Below are 18,889 nucleotides of genomic sequence, written 5' to 3' on the forward strand. Positions count from 1 at the left end.
CAGAGAAAACAAAATTAACACCTATACGACAAACACATGCTCTCTATATAGCAGGGGTAGCCAAACTGTGGCTCTTTTACAGTTAAAGTTTGGCTGACAGAGCCCCCCTCCCCATTCTCTGCCTACCAGACTGGGGGTGGGAGCTCAGGGCTTCCGCCCTGCGGCAGGGTGGTGGTGCTAGGGGCTTCTGCCAGAGATGACTGGCGCCTGCTGAGTGTGGGGGGGGAGGGGAGAGGGGGGCACAATTTAAAGGTCCCCCCTCCCCAACAGCTTGAGTCACCCCTCCTCTTACCCTCACCGGCCTCTACCAGCAGCTCCTAGGTGTTAGCTCCGAGGCAGCGGCAAACAGCTGCGAGTTGCAGGGAGGGGCTGCTGCTTTAGCTCTGTGGGGAGAAGCAGCCGCAGAAGCAGTGGCTCTCCATGCAGCTCTCAGCTGTTTGCCACTGTGTTTCCCCACAAGCAACTTGCGGGCTCCAGCAGCCGCCATGCAGTGTGGGGGCCAACCACACCATGTGACCGAGCAGAGCCAGCAAACCCTGGGAAAAATCAGGGGGACGGAGGGCAAAACATGACCCCTCCTCATGCCTGCAAAGGCTGAAGCCCTGAGCCCTGGCAGGCGCACCCCAACTCTCGAACTTCTGAAGATTGTCGTACGTGACTTGGAGGATCAGTAAGTTTGGCCACCCCTGATACTGTACAAAAACAGGACTACTTATAAGAGTTCTCTAAGTATCAGCTTCAGGATGTATTTAAAATGGTATATAACATAGTATGCATCTTAAATGTACATTGAGCACCATCGTACTTGTTTTTTTTAAAAAAAAACGCAGTCTACAGTGATAATATTTAGGGCTTTCACACATTTAGTTAATGAATTTTGATCCACAGATATGAACAACAACAAAATTTACATTCTATTCCCCAAATGATCTATTTTAAGGCACGCTAGTAATGGAAACTTGTCTTTCCTGTACTGGAATCACAGTAGCATACAATAATTCTTCCTGAAACACAAACCTTTAATTCTCAATTGATTTCTATAGAAAATGAAACCTTTTTGTATGTTGAGAAAGATGCATTTAAATTGCTACGAACTGTACTAAACTTCCACAGTTTTGTTGCTTACTAGTATATTTACAATATATTTAACTGGACAGAAAGAAGAAGTAACTCATTTCATAGAATATCAGGGTTGGAAGGGACAGGAGATCATCTAGTCCAACCCCCTGCTCAAAGCAGGACCAATCCCCAATCTTTGCCCCAGATCCCTAAATGGCCCCCTCAAGGATTGAACTCACAATCCTGGGTTTAGCAGGCCAATGCTCAAACCACTGAGGTATCCCTCCCCCCATTTCTGGATGAAAAGTTAAGGAAACCCACTCTGCAGCCCGGACATCTATACTGCAATTCTATAGCACCGCAGCTTGAGCCCTGTGAGCCCATGTCAGTTGACATGGGCCAGCTCTTTGTGTTTTATTGCAGTGTAGACATACCCTGAGGGGCGTGGCCAGGCCCTCTGTATTGTTGGCAGAAATGACCACACAGACTCAAATTTGTGTGGTTCCGAAATCATGCCCAAATTAGAACCTGGGTTAGAGACTTGTTTTCCTTTTGAGAATTTTCAGCCATTATTTATCCAAAGTTTCCCCAAAAAACCCGCTATCCTGCAATTGCAAAGATGCTACTAATTGCTTTGCTTGTCAGGATCGTAAGTTGTCTTTCAACCACTATAATGGATGCCACAGACGTGGCAGAAAAAGAGGGTATTTACCAGTAACTTGAGGTTCTTAGACATATGCAGTCCCTATTTTTATTCCAAACATGGGTGTGCATGCACGCTACATGCCTGAGTCCGGAGTGTTTCTTAGCAGTGTTCATTGACCTGCATGTGTGCAGTGCATCCCCTCGTGCTCACAGCTGAGGGTATAGAAAGCAGTTTGGGTTGATGCCTCTCCAGTCTCCCTCTTATCATTGTGCAGTCCAGTCCACAGCAGAGGGGATGGAGGGCAGGTAGTGGAATACAAATAGGGACCACGCATCTCAAATAACCTCCAGTTACTGGTAAGCAATCTCCTCTCCTTCGAGTGATGGCCCCTATATGCATTCCACATGTGGGTGATTTGCGAGCAATGATCAGTGTGGAGGTGGGTGCAAGGATGTGACAGGAAGTGCAGTCTGCAGTACAGCTTGGCCCACATCTGCTCTGTAGCTACTGCTTGTGAGATGGTGTAGTGGGTTGTGAACATGTGGACAGAGCGCCAGGTTGCTCCATGACAGATGTCTTGGCATGAGATGTTCGCAAGGCAGGCCAACGTGGCTGCTTGTGCTTGCATAGAGTGCGCTGTGACTATCAGGTGAGGTACGCTGGATTGTGTGTTGCATTCACAGATGCACCCAGAGACCCATCTGGAGATTCATTGGGAGGAGAGGGCTTGGCCCTTGGATCGTTTGGCGATGGTCACAAATAACTTCAGTGATGCGTGAAATAAGCGAGTCCTGTGGAGGTAGAATATCAGTGCATGGTGGACATCGAGGAAGTGCAGGACCCTGTCCATGTGGGAAGCATGTGGTTTGGGGTGGAAAAGAGGAAAGTGGATGCACTGATTTAGGTGGAACTCCGACCCTACCTTTGGGAGGAATTTAGCGTGTAGTCATAAGGACGCTTTGTCCTTGTGGAATACAGTGTGAGAGTGTGTGTGTGGTGGGGGAGAGTCTGCCATCATGGCTGTCAGTCATGACCTTGGAAGGATCGGTCCACCAATTGAGGGAGGCCAGCGCTGTCTAGGGAACTATGACCCTGACCTGCATATAGTCCATGTTGGGTCTGTAGACAACACAGGTGCAGATGTGTGCGCGGTGTTATGTAGGCGCAGGCTGCCATATGGCCAAGGAGAGAGAGACAATGGCAGACCGCTTGCGACAATGGTTGTCAGTGTTGCCTGCCAGAAGAAAGGCCCTTGTCATGCTGGAGTTGAGCTGTACTCCAATAAAGTGGACCATCTGTGTAGGTATCAATACTGATTTTTCCTCATTGATGCAAATACCTAGAGATGCCAGAAGAATGTAAAGGGTGATTTCTTATTGCGATAACACCACAAGGAGCCAGACATCTAGGTAGGAATATATCGAGTAGCCAAGGCGGTGCATTTGGACAGCCACCAGGGCAAAGACCTTTGTGAACACTTGCAGAGCCATTGCTATGCTGACAGGGAGGACCTGGAATTGATAGTGATGGTGCCCTATCAGAAAATGGAAAAACTTGCAGTGGGCCGGGAGAATGTCCACGTGGAAGCAGGCATCCTTCATGTCGAGAGCCGCGAACCAGGCTCCCTAGGGGAAGGATGGGATAATCAATGCCAGAGTCACCATATAGAATTTGAACTTTCTGATATAGGTGTTTAGCACCTTAAGATTGAGAATGGGGTGGCACCCTCATCCACTCTTCAGGATGAGGAAGTATGGGGAGTAGAAGTCTTGTCCCGTGTAGTGAGGTGGGATATGCTCGATGGCTCCCTTGAGGAGGACAGCATTTGCTTCTTGTTGGAGAATGCATTGATGGAAAGGATTCCAAGGGGGGAATAACTGGGGGGGGGGGGGGGGAGGGGATCAGATGCGGCAGGAATGAGAGAAATTCTATGCAGTATCCATGGTGGATGATCTCCAGTACCCATTTGTCTGTGGTGATCTTGCCCCAATTGTGTGCAAATAGGTCAAGATGGCTCCCAAAGGCGGTACGGGGTGCCGCAAGTGGCATGGGGGGAGGTTCGTGAGTCTCGACTGCCACATCAAAACTGAGGTCTTGGCTGCTGTTGGGAGAGGGTCAAGGAGGTGATGGTGGCAGAGGTGGGGAAGCATGGTCGTTGAGAGCAGCGCCACCTACGTGGGGCCTCCTGCTGGCGTTGGTAGTAGGCCGAGCAGGGAGTGTGCGGGCACATATGGAATGACTGCTTCTGCTGTCTGTGTTGTGGGGTTGGTGTATGTATCCTGAAGGTCTGCAACGTGGCCCTGGAGTCCTTTCACAAGTGAAGGGATTTGTCCGTCTTGCTGTGGAAAAAGCTTGTTCTTGTCAAAGATGAGGTCCTCGATCGTATTTTGGACCTTCCTGGGGAAGCCAGATGACTGGAGCCATGAATCCTGGTGCAGGACGACCCCGGTTGGGAGAAAGTGAGAGGACGTGTCAGTCTCATCCACAGCCCCCCCGGAGGCCCACCCTGGCGACGAGGTGCTCCTCGTCTACCTGAACCTGAAACTGCTGCTGTTGGTCCAGTGGCAGCTTGCCCCTGAACTCTGCTAGTCTAGTATAGTTATTACAGTCATACTTGGCTAGCTGAGCCTGACCATTCACGATCTGGAACTGTATTGCTGCCGAGGAATATACCTTCCTCCCTAGAGGGTCCATGCACTTTGCTGCCCTATCCAGAGGGGTCGACTTCTGCGGGTGCTGGCGTGCCCATTCTGCTACTGCTTGGACAAGAGAGCTGGGGGGGCGGATGAGAAAAAAAGACAATCTCCCCCTACAGAGGTATGAAATACTTCCTCTCTGCCTGCGGGCAGCACAGGAAGCAGGGGTGTACCACACTGCTTACACTGGTTGGAGGATGGCCTCGTTAATAGGCAGAGCTACCTTGAAGGCCCCTAAGGTTGAAGAATGTCCAGGAACTGATGTTGCTGGTCCTGAACCTCCTCCAAGGGAATCCCCAGGTCTGCTGCTACCCTCTGGAGCAAGTCCTGGTATTGGTGGTTGTGCCTCAGAATAAGTGCCTCATCCTGCTAAGAGGAAGTGGCTGTGGGGGCTGGTGGAACTGATAGTACCGGTTCAATGTCTGCCTCTTCCTCAGACACTGATAGTGCTGCGGAAATGGGAGAGGCGCGATAGGACGTCTGGGAGGGTGCATGGTGTTGACAGTACGGGTCTCAGGGTGCAAGTATGACCAAGGGGAAGGGTCCTGGGGATGCTGTGGGCCCCACGGGTAGCGGACACTCACTGCTGGATAGTAAGCCAGGGAGCAAGACGGTTAGGGATGCAAGTCCGAACCATGGCGTGACATCCGGGAGAACCAGGGTTCTGGCTCCAAAAACTCCTCATACTCTGAAGACTATTCTGGCAACGGGGCAACTGGTGGTATGGGAGGACTAAGGTGTGGCAATGGGACGGGCCTGTCTGGCAACAACAGAAAAGGCTTGTCTTCCGAAGTGGGGACATCCCAGGTGAGCCGGGGTCCACATAGGAGTGGAGACAGGGGGTATGAAAGAAATCAGCTCCGCTGCCAACAAGAGAGGCGACAAGCAGCTGGGAGTTCTCCGTGTGCCTGTGGAGATGCGAGAGGGACCTGACGGCGCCTGTGGTGCCAGTTTGTCCAGGAGGTGTGGCGGTACCGGCAGGATGGACAGCACGGGCTGATGAGCATTCCAAACACACAGGTACCAGGGTTACGGTCAGATCCTGTTTGTGCCAAGCTTTACTCTCCACAGGGGGACGCTTGGGTGCTGGTCTGGTCGGATCCGTGTGCGACATATTACCTGACCTGGCCCGGCTCAGGGAGGAAACGCTGCACTTGGAAGCAGCCCGCAGTGGGGATCTGTTCTTGTGCCTGTGAGAGTGTTTTTTACTCTCATGTCAGGACTTGTCCTTGGTCTCCAGTACTGACAGATCTGGAGCATGTGAGGTGCTCAGAGCGGAGCCTACCACTGGTGCTGGCTGCTGTACAGGGGGGTCCAACAGACTCAGATCCAAGCGTGCACCCGGTTGCATAGTTTCCTCCATTAAGAACAAACGGAGGTGGAGCTCCCAAGTTTCCTCGGTTCAGGATGGCAAAGACTTGCAAATGGAGCAGCGAGCTGCAATATGAGCCTCACTGAGGTAGTAAAGGCACCTCTGGTGCTCGTCGCTTATGAAAAGCGAGTGCAGGCAGGAGACACAGTTTTTAAATCTCGAAATCCAGGGCATAGTCCCCAGAGGGTGGGGACGGTCCCCAAATGGGGAAAGAACTTCACTAACTCATCTATCTATAACTATATACAACTATTTACAACAAACGAACAACAAAAACTAAGTGCGAAGGAACAGCAGTTCCAGCTCAGGCCATGCAGCCGTCAGAGAGAACTGGAGAGGCACTGGCCTGCACTGCCCTTGGCTATGAGCACGAGGGGACGCACTGTGCATGGGCAGGTCAATGGACATTGCTAAGGAACACTTTTGGACTCAGATGCATGGTGCATATACACACCCATCTGTGGAATACATATAGGGACCATCACTCAAAGAAGCGCAGATGGTATCCAAGGAAGGATCCAAAGCACAGGATGTGGTGATAAGTATCTTTTTCAGTGAAGACCTCGCTTCCTTATCCTGGTGTGGTGGTAATCCCGGAGCTTTAGGTGCCATACTAGAACAACACAAAGAGAGCAGGTAGCTGGTAGCAGCTTTGAAACCCTCTGGCAGAAGCCTCTGTTTTGTCTGAGGGCTGTATTGATTTTGTTGTCCACTTCAGCTGTAGAGAAGTCAACCTCAGTGTTTATGACAATGCTGCCGTTGTCTCAGCTGCATCTCTTCTCAGGAATGGAACTCTACGAATTTTGCCTATTTGCACTTCCCAGGGTGCATGACTGATGTGTGGAACTTCTCTTAGCTGGCGCCTTCATTTCTCCCTTGACTGCATCTTTTCCTGAGCACTATTAGGGACAAATCTAGCTCCTAGGGAAATGTTTTCTAACGGGCCTGGGAAAGGAGTCTTTTTGGATATTGCCCTTGAACCAGAGAGTATAACTAACTGATTGGGGAAATCAAATAATTCAGAAAATAGCCTTTTTTTAGGTCAAATTTTTCCTTGTCTTCCTTCCTGACTGAGGAATGAGGCATGTTCTTTTCTGCTCTTCTCCACTGTGACCAGAGAGCTTTACCGTGTTCTTATTGGGAGACACGGTGATGGTAAGATTTTCCCCTTCTGAGCCAGACAGAGCCTTACATTCAGGGGTGTGAGCACAGAGGTTACAGAGTCCAGACTCAGACAAGACCATTCCGTGTGCTTTGCATGTCTGGATCCCATGAGGCACTCTGCACAGCCTGACCACCATATTCAAAAGATCTCTCCTCACATCCCCCAAGAACCAGCTACTCACTGCACTGAGAAGAGGGGAGCGGGCAGAACATTAATTTTAAAAGTTGGAAGGAAGTGTAGGAAAAAAAGTCAGAAAGGAGAAACAACAGTAAATACAGGTGCAAATTCTCACTGAAGAAAATATCCCCTCTAAGAGGCTAAAAAAGCTGCAGGCACACTTAAGCCGCCTCTCCGATACAGAACATTTACAGCTTTGCTTAGGGGATGGGAATAAGTGATTGGGATTGCTTGCTCTTTTACTCCTGTGCTCCATGGATATGGGACTCCATCTTAATGGACAGGATCACAGAGATATACTTGGAGAAATTAACGTTTTCAGATACAAAACTCAAGATATTAAAAGCAATGAATATTTTTTGTCTTTAAAAAGACACAATGTTCATCTTGTTCCAAATTAAAGATGATCTATAAAAAAATAAGACAATCTGTTTAGTACAAAGTCCTTAGATGACCAAATAAACACATTAAAGGTGAACTAAGAACCAAGGAAAGTTATTTCTTCTCTTTATTGATCTTCTAGAATATATAAATATGATTGTTAAATGGTTTTAAAAAGTATTCCTTATGTGGTTTTTACATTAGGTAATCAGAAATAGTAATGAGGAAGGGATGCTGCATGTGGAAGTCTGGCAAGCCACAGCTCAGGTTTCATCCTGTGATGTCACCATCCAAGTCCCTAAGATTGTAGCCAGAGTTCTCCACAGCAAAGAGAGGAAAACCAGGATCTGATCATTCCAGTGTAAAAAGAAAAACCAAAATCACTTATTTTTAAAATAAAGGAAACTATTTAAACATGACAATTTTATAGATCATAAAGAGAACAAAAAATATTCTGCATTTCATGGTTCACCTTTAAGAAGAATGCCATAACCCTTTCTACCACCTTTAGAAACTCCTTTTAACTGGTTATTTGAGATACGTCTGCAAACTAATAAATATCATATTTTGCATTAAATGGTAATTGGTAACTGGAAACATCTATATGGATAACAATTAACGATGAAAATACAACATTAATATTCAACATGCATTATTTCTAAGAAAGAGCAAATTAAAACAGTCATACCCTGAATATACAAGGGATGTCTTTACGGGTTGCATGTATTACATCTGATGCTAGGACAGAGCTCACACAAAAATCTTCATCTCTGGTAAGAAAATGAAAACTATAATCAGTAAGAGGCTAACATAATTTGTTAGAGAAACCTTCTCAACTGAGTGCCAACTATCACTGATATTTGTGTTGTGGTAGCACCTACAGGCCACAATCAGGATTGGTGCTCCATTGTGCTAGGAACTGTATGCACACAAGACAAGACAAGTCCTTGTCCCAAAGAGTTTGCAATTTTAGGCCCAGATCCTGCAATTTACAGCAGGGCCTGCTGCATCTGTGGGGGCCCACTGAAGTTATTGGGCTCCAGGCATGCTCAACAGTCTATTGGGATGTCAGTGATTGATTAGGACTATTACCCTAATGATTTGGAGAGAGTTAGTTGTTCTTTGAAGCAAATGACGACATTGGAAATATAAACAATTCACACCTAAGAGTGTACAAGGTAGGAACATTTGTAGAGTTTAGATTCAAAGGATTAAGCAACATATCTCACCTGTTTGTTGGATTAAAATAAGGGAATACTTAGATTTTCAAAACAGCTAGTTTCCCACTTTTTGTGATTGTAGAAATAAACAGTGTAAATCACAACAAACTCTCATGTACTTTAGACGGTGTCCTTCTACATAGGGATTGTCTATACTGGGATTTTTAATTGCATTGTAAATTTTCATGTAATCAGACACCATTACTTGCTCCTACCATAGTGAAACATAACCAGGAACAAACCTTGGTGTCCTGTCCACAAAATAACTTACAATTGTATTGTTCAACTGGTGTTAAAACACAACTAAAAATTCCAGTGTAGACAAATCCAAAGAGGCATCAATGGATAAAGCACAAGGCTGCTAGGAGTAATGTCTGGCTGAGCTGCCTCAGGCAATCTGCTAATGAGAATGCTGTTATTTGCCATGCCTCCACATTTCTACTCTTGAACACTGTGGATTGTCACATGCCCAGGAGATCATCAGTATCAACTCTCAAACAGAATTACTGAGAGGAAAGAGCCAAGTATCTGTCACCCTATGGCACTAGGCCTTATTGGAGGGGACTGTTCATCAAGGGAGTTGTGTAAGCAGATTCTACACTAAAGAAAGGCATAAAGGTGTTTAACATTACAGGATGTTCCACTTTTACTGCATCATAGCCAAGAGAAATTTTATTTTCGTTTACTGGGTAAAAAATGGAGAGAAACAACCGGCCTGTTGTAGGAAAAAGTCTCCTGTGCTTAAAAAAACCAGTTAAATGTAAAAACATGACCCTTGTAACCAATATAGTCAGGGAGTGCTGGGGTAATCTACAGTCTAAATTGGCAAGCTCAAAGCTTCCTGGAGAACTGCTTTAATGTACTCAGTTTTTCCAAGGTTCCTGAAATTGCTAGCTATGTTCTACCTGCGATTTGCTTGTTTGGGATTGCTCTTTCCCTGTTCATAGCCTGCACATCCCCTGTGCCCTACTTTATCTTGATTAATTTCCCCAAGACACACATCAAACTCCAGGAGGGAACACACTAACATTATGTGATTTCAAAGAAAATGACGTGTCACACCACTTCTTACTGCTTAAATTAACCGTAAGTCCACATACAGGAGGCATAAATCATTTCAGAACAGAGTTCTTATGTTACAAGAGCTTCTTGTGTACTGATTACAGAGGCACTTGATGTAGGGAAAAATAATGGAAGTTTTCTAACTACCATGGCAACACAAACCTGAGATCCAACACCTGACTTGCAACAACTCCAGGCTGGGTGGATTTTCCTTCAGGCACATCATATAGAAATAGTTTGCAGTCACAGACAACTGCATAGGCCCTCTGCCACCCCTTCTTAACTCCTGTAGGCTTTGGAACCTGCATGTAAATAATGGATTGTTCATTATATGTAAAAATGGTTATATAGACATAAAAGAGGAAATTTAGAAAGGCATGGAGACTCACATGTGAGTGAAGGGAACCTGAACACCATATTTTGGTTATATTTAAAATTGGTGGGAAAGTGTCAGTGTACATGAAATTTCAAGAACAGAACAATTATTTATGAAGTTCCCCCATTCTCTGTCCAGGTTTAATAAATACGTTCAACTTTTCAAGTGGTAAACCCAGGACATGTATTTTCAGAGATTCCACAGATGCCAAATCGGTGACAGAGTTTACTTTTTATCCTACATTTGTCTCTGTCATAGCAAGAATTCTTTTTCCCTCAAAGGTGGTTTCTCTTTTTTATGTTTGTGGCAATTTCAGCAGCCAACTTCTAGTCCTCCAAGTAAAACCACCTGTTTCTCAAGGATTAGCATTAAGGGCATTAGTGTGAATTGTACACAATCCCAGGGCTTTAGCACAATCTGAGGACAGAGTTAAACATAGTTAGGGTTTCCAGCTACAATACAAGACCAAACAGCATCTGCAATTTAAGTTTGCAGTTATACTGGAGAAAAATACTACTCATGTCCAAGGTCAAATGATTCTTACCTTAACATAACCTTTGTATGCCATTCCTATCCCCCTTTGCACATCTACTCCAAGAGGCCTTTTGGCTTGCTCAGGGGGTATAGGACAGACCTGAGGCGCACTGTCCTTGCAGGAAACATGACATGCGAATGAACACACTGAGAACAAAAGAGAAAAACTATAATGAAATTATATTATGATGATGAATTCATCTTAATAGGTGGTGCATATTTTCTACTCTTGGAATCAGGAGACCAATGAGTTCAATTGAAATTGCCTGCAGAACATACATGTCAGCAGCACATTATTGTTTAATTATTTTGGCATAGATAAGCACTTGCTTTTTAAATACCATAAGAGGCCCCTAGCAAGCTCTTATTTCTTTTTTTCTGGCACCACATAGGGAAAGAGCCTTCTCACCACGATGCATGAGGTGGCTTATAAAATCTGCAGTTTTCTCAGGGAGATAAGGACTTTGGCAGTCCCATTAATTTCACACCACCAACCTCATTAATTCAGATAGGAATAAAGAGGCTTCAGCAGAGGGAAGGGGTAAAGATGACTTTTGGTAAGGAAGGTGGAAATGGGAGAACAGAGGATTAGATAAATCAATATAGGAAAGGGTTAATTTAATGAGTAAATATGTAGGGGATGGGATACAGTTAAAAATAAAAAGGGAAACCATCTTGTCCAGAAAAACAGAAAAAGGGTGATATGAAGAAAATGGGCTTAGATGTATAGTAAAATAGAGGCTAATAGACAATGGTTAAGATATCGTGCTATGAGAAAGGCATATGAATAGTCAGTACTTAAAATAAAGAGTAAACACCAATAAAACTGAATTGTTGCCTCCTTTGTCTGTTGTCTATTTAGAGTGCAATACTTTAAGAGACAGAGACCTGTTATCTATAAAGCACCTAGCAAACTTTTGGGCACTGTAAATAATACTAAAAATACATGGTGCTTCACACACTAAGGATACCTGGGGCTTCCCATACATACATGAAGACAAGGTCTGTGCACTGAGGAACGTACTCAGTTTGTAATATTGTAAAGCCATCAGCACTCTGAAGGTGTTGGGAGCTGGAGAGAACAAGACGACTAGAGCAGCTCTTGTTAAAGCAATTTCTTTTATGCACACATTTTACTCTGCCATCTTCTCAATTCTTATATCCCTTTAGCTTATCTCTGGTTTCTTACGTCACTATCATGAGCTGGTGTCAGCCTGACAATGGGGAGATTAGTGGTTGAGTTCTTGCTGACAGACATGAGGCAATAGGAAAACGAGGTTGTCAGACCACTGGAGACAGACTGTTCCAGGATTGAGGGAAAGGAAGGGAAGTGCAGAGCTGCAAGAAGGAGACGACAAAGTATGACTACGGGTGGGTGCAGTTGGAGTAACAGGTGCTGCCTACAGAGAGGAAGGGGAGTGAGATTAGATTAGAAATAGATTATGACTGATGTGTGAAAATGTGCGAAGATGAGACTGAAGAGCCAGAATGTGATACAGAAGGTGCCAGTGGAGAGATGTTAAGTGGGGACTGAGCTGGGCATAGCGATCCAAGAGGACGCTTATTTCTACAGTGGTGTTTTGGACAGATCTGAGGAGAGATATGTGAAGTCAGAGGGGCCAAACAGGAGGAATGGCAGTAATCAAGGCAAAAGGTGATTAAGGCTCAGACAAGTATTTTCAGAGCGAAACTTCCCAATACTCATACTTCAGATGCAACCGTCAGGGTAGAAATTCCTATAAAAATTAAGTAACAGTGGAAAGGAAAAAAAGGATTTCAGAGACACTGAACAGAAAACTGACAGGATCTGATGACACCCTGGATCTAAAGGGTAAAACAGGAGGCAAATGTTTCCAAACCTGTGGATTCTGGAGAAGTGGACACTGGAAATTTACAGCGTTAGATTAGTACGGCAATAACATCGCTGCAATATGAGTTTCTCCATGTTCCAAAAAGAATGCTAAGGATTAATGGTTATACTAGTACGGAGAAATATTGCAGGAAGATAAATCTCTGAGCTTAAGAAAAACTTGAGAATTGCATTCCTTAACTGTTACAAGTCTGCAGATGTAAAAAGGTAGGAGGAAAAGGCACAACAGTATTATTTTCCATTGAGTAACTTGTTGCTTTAAAATAAATGATTTTTAGGTTAGATGACTGAAAATTCAGAATGGTTTAACTGACTCACCATCGCAGGCATAGCCTTGTCGAACTAATCCCACCATGAGAGATGTGCAGTGACTGCACTGAGTAGGGCTTGAAAAGGACTTGATATTGAGTTGGTGAGCTTTAGGCTGCAAGATAAGTTCAGGATAAAATAAAGCTACATGATAGGAGTTGATTGATCCCCCTTATCTCCATGCAATATGTTTATCTTTTCTTTATCTTATTAGCAGGAGGGAATTATAAAATACTGCTTTCTTGTAACTAACTACAACTTGTCAGAAGTCCTGCAAGACAGAACTTTCTCTCAAAGTCGTGTTGCATATTCTTTGATTTCTAATTTAAGAAAGACACACCCATGTTAGGAGCAGAACCAGACAGGTATTTCTAGTACAAAATAAAAAACCCAAATCTACTAACTAATCCAAAATAATTTTTTCTGATCTCTGACAAAACTAAACACTTAAATAATAATTACTTACGAATATGAATTAAAAACAGGCTTACAAATAAACAGCAAATAAAAAACCCAGACAGGACAAACCCAAACATATGGATAGCTAATTTATATAAAGCATCTCTTTTCTTTAGTTCTTACAAATAAGGTGAACAAGGTCCCCCTACCTTTGGTACAGCTAGAGAAATGGACTGAATGGTAGGGGAGGGAACAGCAGGCATCCTCTGAAGCCGTATTGGTTCCTGAATCACAAAAAACTACAGTTGAGCAAAATGAGGCTTCAATAATTTGTTTTACAAAGGATCAGTAAGAGTTTAGATTTTAGAACATATTGCCATTCCTGATTTACTGTGAATGAATTACATCTTAAAGCGCTCATAGGAAAGCCTGCATAACAACAAACAAGCAGCAATACGAAAATGGGTATGAAAATGGAGTACATCAACATACGCAGAGACTGGGAAAACCTGCAACTGTTCTCAAAGCATGTGTGCTTATAACAATGACACATGTCTGCAAATAAGCTAACACTCAAGGTTGGATTAAGCCTCTTCATGGTGAGTAATGTCTGTGATATACATTTATAACAAACCAGCAGTGCTTAAAGACCTAAGTGAATTACTCTGACTAATAAAATACCAGCTGCCTTACTTCTTGCTGCTGTTCTGTAGTCATAACAGAAGTGGATGGTGAGACTTCTGGTTTGGGACCTTGTGTTTCCTGCTCGCTTATAGAACTTGTCTGCAAAAAATGTTAGCAAACAAATTAGATTAATACTATAGATCTGAAGTAGTGTTCTTGCATCAACATGAAATAAATCCTAGAATGGTTACAATTATTAACTCAGAGCAAAAATAATAGTTTGTGAAACACAACATTAAGAGCACTGCTAATGTCTATAAATGCTATGTAATGTCTGTTTCTAAAAAAAAAAAAAAATCAGATCCACTAAATGATAGCAAAAGTGTAGAAATGGAAGTATCATATTTTAAAAATTCCCAAATGGTAGGTGGCATAATAGCCATAAACATCAGCCTCCTTCTCCCTGAAATCCAAGAAGGACCCTTCATAACATGATTGGACTTCACCAACCACATCTTTGAATGTTGCTCCTACATTCTTGTACGCTGGTATGAGAGGAAGCCAGGCTTCCTGGACAACCAACCATGAAATATTTACTACAGTAGGATTTTTACAATGCAGAGCCGCCACCGATCCAATCATAAGGTTTTTAAAGTGACTTCATCCAATTTATTTTTAGTATTTAAAAAAATATTTCAGGAATTTTATAGATAGAATTTTGTTACCATTTGGAATTCTAACAATAATTACAACACATTTCATTAATACTAGAAATTAATACCACACATCCTCTATTAATTAAATACATATTTACAATAACTACTACTAATTGCCAGCACAAGGGGTAGTGTGCTATAATTCTAGAGTTAAAACAGCTGGGTGGGGAATTAGGATATTATATTATTGTACTCTGTGGACATTGGGAAGATTCTGATTAGCAAACATCAGATTAAACTTTCTAAAATATAATGTAATTAGTAGTAAAGGCCGTTGAGTAAGAGTCATACTCACTCTTCAGCTACTTTAGATTGGAAGATAACTCAACAGTTACACTAGATATGTGTCGACATTTTGTTATATGCTGATTGGTAGTGCTAGACTGAGGAATATCAAATAAACATGAAATTGTATCCTTGTGTAAAACAAAAGTATGTTACCATGATAAACAAGATTCATCTTTAGCCATGACTGTATTGTCAAAGTATCTTAAATTGTCAGCCTGTAAGGAGGTTTAAAAAAAAAAAAAATCAACTATTTCTATTTAGTGGGTTAATTTGTAGTAAAAAGTTATTACGGAAGAAAAAAAATCCACTAGTTTTAGGATGCCAATCTTACAAATACAGGTCATAAATTAAGGAGACAAATGTATCAGCAAGAACTTACTTCTTCCCAAAAGGCTAGCAGAGAAGACGTAGACGAGGAAGAAAGAGAATCCTTTGTTGTAACAGATATGAGGGATAAAAATGATCACTTATCACCCATAAGAAACTTCAGAGGGATTATTTGTAGGCTAATTAAATGAATGTTTATGCAGCAAACGGATATTTACACAAACCAAAATAACCAAGAAAATCGGGGGAGGTATGTTATAAGTGTACCTTCAAAAAGTTAATGGAAATTTTGTTAATCAAAATATTCAGACTTCTAACAGTAATTCATTAGAAAATGATACTCAACTTTCCTTAGCACTTATTTATTTATGGTGGGATATATGACATGGCCTTTTGGTTTATTATGCATTTAATTTTTTAAGCCCTACATTTTGTAATATTTGATTTCAATTATAAAAACAGTGATTCAATCCTTATTCAAACAAAGTGCTTTAAAATCTCATTTGTTGACTAAGTAATGTCAATTTGCTTTAAATGAGAAACTATCGAGGTCAGTAGACCTAAGAACTCACACCATGGCAGCAGCACATTTCATACGCTTTTCATCTATTCCTTTTCTAAAGGAATGTCTGGGGAGTGGAAGTGGAATAGTATACACAATGACCTGCTGTGTTAATAGTAAATAAACTAGCAGACAGATACTCTAATAGGAAATAGCACACATTTATGGTTTATGTATTGCACATCTCACAGCATGTCCCTGACTTCTTGGGAACAGCAACAATGTGAGAAATACATAGAAAGCACAGTAATCACAAGGAAACACCACCTAGATACAAATATCTATCTAGGTAGACCAGGATTTAATCCCAACCAGTATAACTGCAGCCCTCTAGTTTATACTATCAGAGTTCTTATGATTTTCATTCTTAACTGTCTGTTTTAAATGTTATACAAAACATGTCCAGAAACCCATCAAGGATCAAGAGTTCATAAAGTAAGGAAATGTGATTCACTGCAGTAATTAACAGCTGTTTCCTCAGGGGATGTACAAACTTTACGCACCGAACCCACAATTTGTATGATTAACTTTCTAAAGAAAATCAGAGGATGTGTCATGACAAAGCTGAGCTACAGTCCAACAAAAACCTTGAAAAAGTCCTATTTGGCCTACACCAACATGCTGGGTCTTCTGCATCTCTGAAGCTCTTCCCAGTTCCATCTACTCTAACCGCCCAAGCTTGGAGACGACAATTTCACAGACAAGATGAGTCACCCTTTGGAGCTCATCAATGCATTTAAATCAGCCAGTTTGTCAGCAGATGCAACCATGTAACCAGCAGCTATACACGCTGCCCTTTAGTTTGTGAAGCATGTTCAGAAAAAGTGAATGCATTATTTATCCAGTAGAAGTTCTCAGATATTTTTCTATCCTGGTTCTTTTGCTTACCTTAAAGTGGGATTTTACAACTATTTCAAAAAGTTATAGCTTTCTCTACTAATGCCTAGCTACCTGACATCTATTATAGGGGCAATGTGCACTTGCTACATACTTTTAATTCGTCTTGCATATTTCATACTCATTTGTCAGAACCTAATTTACTGCATATTACCCATGCATAAACTTTAATTAATTCAAAATCCTCAAGACACATTTTTGTAGTCACTTGATGTTAAAAACTCACTCTAAAAGTCAGATCACGTGCAAGAGGTGAAGTGTTGAAATATTCAAAAATTGAATCTTGAAAGTCTGGAAGTTTGAGACCTGAAAGAAAATAATTACCTGATTTAGCTCAAAGAAAAACACTACAGATAATAAGCTCAAAATTAATTCTAATACTAACTTTAGTTACCTGTATCTGTTCTGTATTTTTCTTCCAGCTTTTTCTTCAATCCCTCCATTTCTTCCAACAGTTCCTGATTTTTTGCTTCAGATTCCTTCAGCTTACTAGAACATGAAAACCATTAAATATTTGAAAGGGAAGAAATTTACTGCATAATTTTATATTCTTGTTTTTACTAGCAGTAGTCCCCCTTTTGCCTTTTAGCAACACCTGCCTTCTTTTTAAGGCAGATCATTTCCCCCAGCCCACCATTCCTGTGAATTACAATTTCACTACCATGCTAGATTGAGAGTCCTTTAGGTTATCTGCATCTCTCTCTGTGATGTTGCAGGTGGTAGCTAACTGATGATAATCTCTTGGTAGGATGGTCTTCCCTTCCCCATACCACGATCCTCTCTCCAGCTGCTCTAAGAAAGGGGCTTTCTGATGCTACTCCTAGTACCCATTTCTCCTGCATGGCAAAGACCCACATATTACAATCAATCCACTCACTTGGGCATGCTGCTTTATCTTAAAAATTACTTGAAGAAATCTGTAGAATTTTTAAATGGAGTTGGGGAAAAAACCTGTAATAGACAGGTTTTCTGTCAGGGTGTAAGTTTCTTGGCATAAAGGAGGGTAAATTAATAAGTGTTTGTTATTTGAACAGGTAGCTAAGAGTGGCACATTAAGGATAACCCAGCATGTTAGAATGTTCAGATGAACAAGACTGCACACTTCAGTAATTTATTACCTCTCAAAGGATATGTTTGCATCTTTAACCTTTCTTAACTCTTCTTGAATTAGCTGTTTGGCACGTATTTCTGCATCCAGGGCAGATTGCAGTTCCAGCCTTGCTGACATATCCAGCTTCTGACTTCGTCGCAGTTTCCAAAGTGGATCCTATTGCAGTAAGTTATTGTACATTAACATCAACTCTCTAAAGTAATTTTCCTCCTTTGTTCACAAATACAAAGAGAACACAGAACCTCTGATCCCCCCAGATTTGCCCCAGAGATCTTAATTTAAAAATCACATGCTAACACTTTCATTGTTATGATGAAACAGTTTAAATGGACCCTGTCAAAATTGGCCCAATATTTAAATTTTATAAAACAGGCTTTTATAAAAAGCCATGACCAATAAGTGTTCAGTCCGTAGTTTTAAAGCAATTAATGGTTCATCTGCAGTGCCTGAAACCCAAATTCTGCAACACTAAAAACTTGAAAATGACTATGAATAAAGGTGAAAGTGCCTTCACTGATTTTCATTGTCCGCGCTGAGAGAAAAATAAAGAGTACAGTGAAACTGGAGTTTTAGAATGTTCACAGTCAATCAAGGGTGTGTTATTACTGACATATGTACAAACTTCTGCTTGTTTACAACGAAAGGTTTTTAAGTTGTCAGCATCTCTTTGAGAAACCTAAAGACAGTATATGTATTTTTTTTAATCTTGTTGTACATTATACACCAATTTAAGATATGGATTAGTTTCTCTGCATTTTATTACCAGAAAACGGTATTTTTGATTTTCCAAGATAGATAATTTTTCAAGGTTTTTTTTTATTTTAGGAGGTACTCAAACATTTTCATAGTGTGGATTGTATCTTAATAGAGATTGTCTCGTGGACACCTATCCACCCACTCAAGATCATAACACTGTATAACATTCCCATGGCAACTGCAGCAATTTCTTGCACTGAAACAGAATATTAAAAATATATTTTTTGCTCGCTAATGAAGTTTAGTAGCTGAGACCAAGGAAAGCAACACTATTTTAACATAATGGTGACCTGGGGAGAGCTGAAAGTGTCCAAAGAATCTCAGTTGTCCAAGAACCACAAT

General features: G+C 42.0%; 1 protein-coding gene across 7 annotated transcripts in view; it reads right to left on the minus strand.

The window, feature by feature from the left end:
- Positions 1 to 18,889, minus strand: part of CDC42BPB (CDC42 binding protein kinase beta) — a 141,283-nt gene that overhangs the window by 13,033 nt on the left and 109,361 nt on the right. For 5 of the 7 annotated variants that reach the window (XR_012159573.1, XR_012159572.1, XM_073349714.1 and 2 more), the window contains 9 exons: positions 17,799 to 17,947; positions 17,075 to 17,169; positions 16,907 to 16,986; positions 13,960 to 14,049; positions 13,476 to 13,550; positions 12,877 to 12,982; positions 10,699 to 10,835; positions 9,941 to 10,080; positions 8,185 to 8,266 (listed from right to left, as the gene is read on the minus strand). Coding sequence is in view for 5 of the 7 variants with exons in the window: in XM_073349714.1 (XP_073205815.1) it covers positions 8,185 to 8,266; positions 9,941 to 10,080; positions 10,699 to 10,835; positions 12,877 to 12,982; positions 13,476 to 13,550; positions 13,960 to 14,049; positions 16,907 to 16,986; positions 17,075 to 17,169; positions 17,799 to 17,947 (954 nt within the window). In the remaining 2 variants the exon portion in view is untranslated. The remainder of the gene's footprint in view (positions 1 to 8,184; positions 8,267 to 9,940; positions 10,081 to 10,698; positions 10,836 to 12,876; positions 12,983 to 13,475; positions 13,551 to 13,959; positions 14,050 to 16,906; positions 16,987 to 17,074; positions 17,170 to 17,798; positions 17,948 to 18,889) is intronic. The other 2 variants (XM_073349716.1, XM_073349715.1) reach the window with 1 other exon arrangement.

This window comes from Lepidochelys kempii, chromosome 6 (genome assembly GCF_965140265.1).
Source record: "Lepidochelys kempii isolate rLepKem1 chromosome 6, rLepKem1.hap2, whole genome shotgun sequence".
Lineage (NCBI taxonomy): Eukaryota > Metazoa > Chordata > Testudines > Cheloniidae > Lepidochelys > Lepidochelys kempii.